This window comes from Ammospiza nelsoni, chromosome 8 (genome assembly GCF_027579445.1).
Source record: "Ammospiza nelsoni isolate bAmmNel1 chromosome 8, bAmmNel1.pri, whole genome shotgun sequence".
NCBI lineage: Eukaryota > Metazoa > Chordata > Aves > Passeriformes > Passerellidae > Ammospiza > Ammospiza nelsoni.
In genome coordinates, this window is record NC_080640.1 from 13,602,067 (window position 1) to 13,610,328 (window position 8,262).

The following is an 8,262-nucleotide window of genomic DNA, read 5'->3' on the forward strand; positions in this document are numbered from 1 at the left end:
CCTGAGCTTTAGCTTTTCCAGCAGAGGCCATTCCCACACAGTGCACCAGCACCATTTCCCTTTGCAAGGCATATTGATGGGAAGAGGATGGGAATTACTGGCAGCGTGGCCCTTCCAGACCCTGCTGCTGCCCCCCTTGGTTGCAATCTGTCCTCAGCTCAGCTCTGCCTGGGCCTGCCCTGGCTCCCTGAGGCACTAGCAGAGGTACCCGTGCCCACTGCTGCAGGATGGAGCAGGGATGGCACAGTCAGCTAACGCTCCAGAGAGCAGGACACCCATCACACCCACCATCAGGGCAGTCCCAGCTAAAGGTGGCTCTGCTGGCCCTTTTTCTGGCTCCTGCTGCCACCAGGGTGCCACATGGCTCTCTGCCCCCTTTGCAGAGCTGCTGCACCCCGGGATAATGGGATGCTGCATCTCCTGTCGTGTCCCCCTTGCTTCCCTCGAAGCCCAGGCAGCCAAGACTCAGAGAAAAAGAGCTTTACCCTGGATCAGCGTGGGAACCAGCTACAGGGAGCTCATGGAGCAGGGGACCAGCCCCACCTACAGCACAGTCACAGCTGTGCTGCTCAGCCACCCTGGGGCCGTGGTCTAAGCCACAAAGAGTTGAAACCCAGCCAGAACTCTGATGGGGCAGGACCCGCTGGGGCATCAAAAGGAAAACCATTTCCTGGCCACGCTCAGCAGAGCAGCTCCCCATCCTGCTCCTCCATCCCTGAAATAGCAACTTGGACCTGACCTCTGAAATCAGAGCATCCTCTGGGAGCTGCTGGCCTGGCTCAGCTACCCAGAGGGAGGAGGCAGCCAAGCCCCAGCCCAGCGAGGCTGCACCTGAGCCAGGCCCTGCAGCAAGCAGCCTGAGCCTCTCACCAGGAGCAGCAGGCTGGTTTGGGAGGGCTGTGGTGTGTGGCACCACGGGTGCACAGCCACCCTCATGCAGGATGAGCTCCACATTAAGCTCCATTCCTCTGCTGCATGGCTCAGCCAGGGGCAGGGTTACCCACTGCTGCCAGAGCAGGGAGGGATCCATCACCAACTGTACCAGCACGCAGAGCCCTGAAGCAGCAGAGAGGGGATGCTCAGATCAAATCAACTCCCAGAGCAATCCTGGAGCCACCTGGACTGGGGCATCATTCGGCTCCCCAGGTACTAGCACCTCCACACCCTTAGGTGTGTCTCCAGCATGGGGAGCTCCCATCTGTACATAGAAACACAACCACTGGATTACCCCTCACCCCGTGGAAGGCAAGGCAGCCCCACACCAGAGCCCCAGCCTCACTCCCTGTGCACAGAAAGCCTCCTGCCCCCCAGGAGCACCGAGTGCCCCCCAGCCATGCCCGAGCCCACCTGCTCTTAGGCAGCCCTGTTTGTTTGCCCAAGGTATTTGCAGCCAGGGGCATCTGCTTTGATACCATCAGCTCCACCAAGGAAGCTGCTCACCTAGCGTGACCCCTGTAATCCCATCCTTCCCCATTAAGTGCTGTGTGAGCATCCCCCATCCCAGCCTCCTGACATTTCAGCATTTATCTCCCTCTCCCCAAGCTGAGCACATCAAGGCTCTGACATTGCTGGGGAGCAGGAAGCAAACCTCCCAAAGTCACTCAGAAAGGGGCTTGGCAGTACCAAGAGGCCCCAGCACCTCTACTGCTCCCTCTCTGCTGGGGGCACTCAATTCCCATGGGTTAGGGTTAGGGTTAGGGTTAGGGCAGCACTGGGGACGCCAGCACCCGTGGCAAGGTCTTGAGCTCGGCTGGTCCTGCAGTGGGGTGCACAAGCTTTGTCAAGCCTCCTGCCACCACCCTCATGTCCCCCACGGTGCCACCTTTGCCCCCTGGCAGAACAGTCCTGCCTGCCTCTGCTCCAGCTACCTAGACACCCTGCAGTACACACACCAGCAGCCTGAAATAATCTCCTTTTACTGGTGAAGAATAATCTCCTTTTACTGTTGAAGAGGCCAAATGCTCCTTCTCGTTAGCCCACACAGCCTCTTCCACTGTGTGAAGCAACAGCATCACCCTTCCAGGACTGAGCAGTGCCCACTCCCTCCACTCATCACTCCTCATCAGGCTGGGAAGCAGCTGCCTCCCCCAACCCTCCCTTCCAAGAGTGCCTTGTTAAAAATGGTCTGGCGGCTCCCGTTCCCTTGGAGTCAGGCTGCATTTCCTCGGAGCACAAGCACATTCAAGGTCTGGCAGACAGATTATCCCTGACCCCTTCCAGGTGCACGTAGCCAGGGAAATCTGCAAGGTGATGGGGTGCCAGCCCAGCAGGGGCTGGGCACTGCCCCAGCACTGTCCCAGCCACGGCTCCATCCAAAGCCCAGGATTCTTTTCCCGTGCCATCAGCACAGGGCACTGGTGCGTGTGCCCACCGACACCTCTCCAATATCCACTCCCCACAGGGAGATGCCACCGCCTCCCTTCACCCACCTCGGCTGCAGGAACGTCCCGCTACTTGCGACATTCCCAGGGCAACGGGATTTGCCGAGAGATCCTATGGCGCCCGTGGGCACGGGCACCGAGCGCCAGCCCCGGGCACAGGGGACGGCGGGGGAGGACAGGAGCCCTGCCAGCCACAGCCGCCCTGTCACCGGAGAGGAGCAGCAGCAGGGAGGGATGTCCTGTGCACCCTGCCGGGGCAGGGCGGCCATGGGCCGGGCAGTCGGAGCGGGAGCGGCAGTGCCGGTGCCCCGGAGCGGCGGGAGCGGCCCGCAGAGCCCGCCTGCCCCCTGGCGGTGCCGCGCTGGCCCCGCCGCCGCTGCAGCCCCCGCATCCTCCCCCGCGCTGCTGCCGGGCTCCAGCTCCCCCGAGCCAGCTGGTGCCCCCCAGGCAGCCGAGATTCCCTGGGGCTGGGATGCCAGCGGTCTGGAGATATGGAACTTTTTGTGTTGGACGGGACTTTTAAAGGCCATCTAGTTTAATCCTCCTGCCGTGGACAGGGGCATCTTAACTAGATCAGGTTGCTCAGAGCCCTGCTCAACCTGATCTTGAATGGTTTTGGGTATTGGGCATCTACCGCTTCTCTGGGTGATCTGTGCCATTGTTTTAACACCCCCAAGGGTGGTAAAAAGCCCTTCTTCCTTATATTTGATTTAAATAAACCCTTTTAGTTTAAAATTATTACCCCTTGTCCCACCACCACAAGCCCTGCTAAAACATCTGTCCCTATGTTTCTTACAAGCCCCCTTTTAGCACTGAAATGCAACAGGAAGATCACCCCAGAGCCAGCTCTTCTTCACTCCTTTTCCCTTTGATGCTCAGGGCTTTGAAGCTTCATTCTGAGAGCTAAGCAAGGTCTGTTTGGGACCAGAAAGAAACATTGAGTAGGTGCAAAGGAGCTGCAGCAGTTCCAGAGGAGAGAAACATAATCTAGAAAATAGCCTGAGCTGAGGATCCACCCTAGATTTCCTACATGAGTCCAGGCTACTGAGAAACTCACTGTCCCAGGGCACCCACAGAGCCAGCATGACAGAACAGTCCATGGTGCTTCTCAGGGACAACAGCCAGTGTCTCAGGCAAGGAGGACTGGGACAGGCATTGACACATGGGCCAAGAATGCAAGACTGATCGCACAGAAACTGCCAGAGAAACATTTAAGGGCAGAACCAGCCACCATGGGTGAGAAATGGCACCTGGCTGAAGTGCAGAAAGGATCAAACCCTCCCCAGGTACCCAGGCCAAGGGGACACGACTCCTCAGCAAAGGTCACAGCTCAGACTTGCCCCACTGAAACATGCATGGGAAGAACCTGCAGCCAGCAGGGACCTTCCTTCAGACCCGATGGCTGAGAGATCTTTATTGAGTGTAAGAACAGTTCTTTACAATGCAAATTGACCCAGAACCTCCCCCAAATCAGAGAGGCTGTGAGCTCCCACCCCACCATAACCGCAGCTGAGAACAGAGCATGGGCCCCACTTTTACACTTCCAAGTATAAAAACCACCAAACTGTGAGTAAGCAAAAGCAAACACATTAGAATCAGTGAAAGTGCCTGTCCCACACTGGCTTTACACCCATCTGCTGGACAAGGGGCCAGGATTGAGTGTTTCACAGCCAGGAAAAGGGGGGGCACAGAGCAGAAGTCCAGGACAGCAAAAAGGCACAGGGTAAGGATCACCTCCTCTATCCCCAGCTCCCAAAACAGGGATCAGGGACAGGGGATATACCAGCAACAGCCATCCAGTTTTGGGATCACCCTCCCAGAGCTGTGTGAAAGGAGACACTTCAGTGCTGGGAGCAGCCTCTGCTCCCCAAATAGTTAAAACAGCATTAAAAAAAAAAAAAAAAAAGAAAAAAAAAAAGCAGCAAATGTTGAGGTCGTGGGAACTGGTATCTAAGGTAAAAACCATCCAGGGAGAGAAGTCCCAGTGAGTACCTAGGGGAAGAACCAGGGTGAGATCAGCAGACTTGAGCAGCACATTCCACCCACACTTGCCACACCAGTATCACAGCCACCCAGATCCTTCCTCCAAGGCAGCCTGGCCCCTCACCTTGCCTGGAGACACCTCCTTCCTCCTCCTACTTCTTGGCTGGCATAATAGGAGGAAGGTCCTCCTCATCCTCCTCAGACAAGTCATCGTCCTCCTCAAAGGAAGCACCTTCCCTGTGCACTGGGACACACACAAGTAATTGTCACTCACCAGTGCATGTCTGTGCAAATACAGCTGGCCCATGAGACACCCCAGGAGCAGAGCAGCCCGAGGGGCTCTGAACCAGCTTTCACAGCAGCTAACAGTGGGAAATAAGCAGCATCCCAGCTGGAGGGAGGTCTCAGAGGGGAATGGTAACAGGCAGACATGAAAAAAGGGGACACTTTGAGACATCCAGACCCCTTTTCCCATGCAAGGCCTTATGGTAGGGAAGGAATTCCTGTACTGAGATAGCCCCTGGGTAATCAGCACAAAGGAGGGACAGCATGCATGCCAGGCAGCACCCAGCAGCTCCCTGGATGCTGTTGACACTGAAGCCCCTTTATCCCCCTCACTCCTCCCAAGCTCTCCCCCACCCCTCAGTCCTTACTGATCCTGTGCCAGCCAGCCAGGTGCACTGGGCCAGAGCCTGCTGCCAGCCGAAAGGTCACTGGAGGCTGTAGCTTGAAATTGTCCAGACTCAGCTGCAAAGAGCAGAGATGGAGCTGAGTTAGGGGCAGAGGCAAAAAGCAGAATTTCCTGTAGTTCCCAGTACAGCACCTGGCCCAGTTAAACATGTCCATCCGAGGGCACCTGCAGCCAGGCCAAGGGTACCCAGGGCATTTGCTGTGAGCTGCAGATCCTAGATCCTGTTCCCTGCAGCCATCCAGCCCTGAGTCCTCAAATCAGCCTCTTACCAAGGGCTGGCATGACAGCTTCAGGTTTGCCACAGGCACAGCGATCTCTTGGTTCTCATGGTTTCGCCCAACGACTTCCACCACGTTGCACTCGTCCTTGGCACCATCAGTGAGGCAGACCTGGGTGGGAGTGGAGACTGTGAACAAATGCTCTCCCAAGGGACACATCTGGGACAGCTGGAGCTCTCCACAGGACAAGGAACCCACAGCACTGCTACCAGCCCAGATGTAATGCAAGGTGTGGGGATGCTGCTCCACAAGACAGGGAGAGCACTGAAAAACTCCATTGCAAATGTCCCCTGACTGCCCCAGAGAGGGCTCTGTGCCTTTCCCAGCTGCAACAGCTGTTACTGCAGTCACCAACATGGATGGCACCTGGGCTGCATTTTCTGCTGATCTGATCCATGCTGACAGGTTCTGTGCTCCCAGGATAGAAAACATCCCCAGGAAGAGCCAGGAATGAAGCCCTGCACCTATCTGGGCTTGAGGAGCAACAAGCCAGAGACCCAGCTGGTGTGGATCTGATGTGAAGCTCCAGCAAGGTCAAATAAAAGGGAAAATGGTGTTTCTTCACCACCTGCCTGGAGCATTCCCCTACTCAGCAGTCTCCTGCCACCACAGGCTTTGCACAAGCACCTCTGTATGATGGATAATTGTGACCACTCTGTGTCGTGCCCTGAGAGCAGCCAGTCCTGGGACCTCAGCCAAGGGAGTCCCCTGATCCAGCCCAGCCAAGAAAGGAGGATGAGCCTGGAAAAGGGGCATAAGGATATGGGCAACTACAAGAGAGAACAAGCACAGTAATTAACATTTCTCTTACCGTAGACAGTGCTAAAATGTGGTCAAAGTTGTCTTCTTCATCCACCTGAAATGTGTAGGATTTGGTACTGGCAGTCAGCTCACAGCCTAGAAGTAGGAGATTAAAAAAGCAGTAGCAAATATTACACAACAACATTCACTACAGGCAAAGGGGTCCTTAGGGGCAGCCCTGGCCAGGCAAGCACATGGCATCCTAAAACTATTTTCTCATGTGAGGAGCAGCATCAGACCAGGGCACCCTGGGCTCCAGGGTCCCAGAAAACCACAGACCTGCCTCTGCACCATGCAGGGACAAAACCTGGTGTCCCCAAAGCAGGCTGCCATGAAGCAATGCCCACGGGCACCCAGGGTTCCCAAGCACTGGCAGGGCAAGGCTCTTCCCCTCCAGAGAGCAGAACAGTCAGGGCACAGCACTGTGGGAAGCAGGAGGGAGCAGACAGAACAGTGACTCTGCTCATGCCATCGCCAGTTCAACTTTTTCTTGAATGGGAGTCTGAGTCTGGAAGCAGAGACAGACACAGAGTGCCAGACCTGAACGATGAGGCACAACCCAAGGGGAGGATGCCAGCCAAGTTGCAGGGAGCTGGAGTCCCTCAAGAGAAGTTTTGAGACATATTTTATTACATAGCCCAGACAGTTACAAAAACAAGGGAGATGCATAACTATGTCCTTAGCTCTTAGGATCAGGATTCAGTCGACTAAAGGGAGGAACTAAATTGCCCTGGGTGCGTTTACTTATTGCAGGATGATTCACCAATGTGAGGCTGACCGGAAAACACAGAGCTGAGCCCTACGTACCAGTGCTGGCACTTCCACGGGAGAGGAATCAGCCTGCACAAGCACAGCCCGGGGCAGGACCGCTCTCTGCCATGCTTATATATTGAACTTACCGAGGGGAGGACCGAACGACCGAACCCCAGGTGCCCGAGAGGCCTGTGGGGCTGTAACTGCGCTCCTCCCGCAGGGCGCCTAGCCGCGGCCCGGCCCGGGCTCACACGGGTCAGGGAGCAGCGCAGGGCCCCGCCTGGCCCGGCCAAACCCCTCCCGGAGGAGGGACCCGGCCCCACGCCCCGCCACAGGCGACCACGACAGGCTGACAGGGGAGCGCGGGGATGAACCGGAGGAGCGGGCGAGGCCGGCGGGAGCTGGGGCTGCGAACCCGCCGCTCCATGAATCCCAGCCCTCTAAAGCCGCCAGAACACCAAAACCCCACGCGGCTCCCCAAAGCCGCCCCGGGACCCCCAGCGTGTGCCTGCTGCCTCCCGAGCACGGCCAAACACGTGTGTGTCCACGCCGTTCTTCCCCCACGGCACGATAATGCCCTCCACGTGTCTCTCCATTCCCACGTGTCTCCCTTGCCTCCTTCCCCCACAATGTCTCTGCTGTCCCCGGTCTCTCTCTGACACTGCCCCCCGGCTCCAGCTGCCCCCACACGTGTTCCCCCCCACTCACACGGGCCTTTCCAGCCTCCACCCAATACCCACCAAAGTCTCCTTCTGCCCCGTCTCTCTCCTGCCCCCAGCTCTCTCTCGTCCCCGCACCCCCGCCTCGTGTGTCACCTCTCCAATTCATCTGTGACCCCCCCCGTGTCTCTCGCTCCCCCTGGTCCGTGTCCCCGCTCCCCCGGCCCGGGCCGCTCACCGAAGAGGACGCTGCCGGGACAGGCGGGCCCGTGCGGCTCCATGAGGCGGCGGCGCTGCGATCGCTCTGGCAGCGGGGCGGGCCGTGCAGAGCCGAGCCGAGCCGCTCCTCCTCGTGCCCGCCCCCGGGGACCGAACCAAAGGGTCCTGAGGCAGAGCCCCGCCGGATAGCTCAATGTCAGAGTATTTCCTGGCCACGCTGGGCCCTCAGCATTTACTGACCCCACCGCCAGCTGTGGAAACGCCACACCGGAAAAACGGCCCTTGCTACCGGCCGCTCACCTACCGCCCTTCTGTGTGCCATCCCGGCCCGCGGCAGCCCACGCCCGGCACTGAGGAGGAGACACACGGCACATGCAGAGCCCCCCAGGGGGCTGAGGGTACGAAGAGGGAGGGTGACAAGCACGGAAGCAGGACGGCAGCTCTTCATCTCTATCCCTTTAAGCATGGGCAAGAGCAGCGTGACCCTGCACTGGGGA

At 57.9% G+C, this 8,262-nt stretch overlaps 1 protein-coding gene across 1 annotated transcript; it reads right to left on the reverse strand.

Annotated features, from left to right (window-relative positions):
* Positions 1 to 3,779: 3,779 nt before the first annotated feature.
* On the reverse strand, positions 3,780 to 7,939 carry NPM3 (nucleophosmin/nucleoplasmin 3). The gene is made up of 6 exons (XM_059477287.1): positions 7,785 to 7,939; positions 6,145 to 6,230; positions 5,325 to 5,444; positions 5,018 to 5,111; positions 4,489 to 4,608; positions 3,780 to 4,373 (listed from the first exon to the last, which is right to left on the reverse strand). The coding sequence occupies exons 1-5, from the start codon at positions 7,825 to 7,827 to the stop codon at positions 4,517 to 4,519; spliced, it is 435 nt and encodes a 144-aa protein (XP_059333270.1). The 5' UTR covers positions 7,828 to 7,939; the 3' UTR covers positions 3,780 to 4,373; positions 4,489 to 4,516.
* Between the last annotated feature and the right edge of the window lie 323 nt (positions 7,940 to 8,262).

Bases quoted from the DNA above. Each gene is read 5' to 3' on its own strand.
- NPM3 (XM_059477287.1), bottom strand. From the start codon at position 7,827: ATGGAGCCGCACGGGCCCGCCTGTCCCGGCAGCGTCCTCTTCG. The intron at 5,445-6,144 runs GTAAGAGAAATG...ACTCCCACCCAG, and splicing joins ACATTTTAGCACTGTCTACG to GTCTGCCTCACTGATGGTGC. The intron at 5,112-5,324 runs GTAAGAGGCTGA...TGCTCTTTGCAG, and splicing joins AGCTGTCATGCCAGCCCTTG to CTGAGTCTGGACAATTTCAA.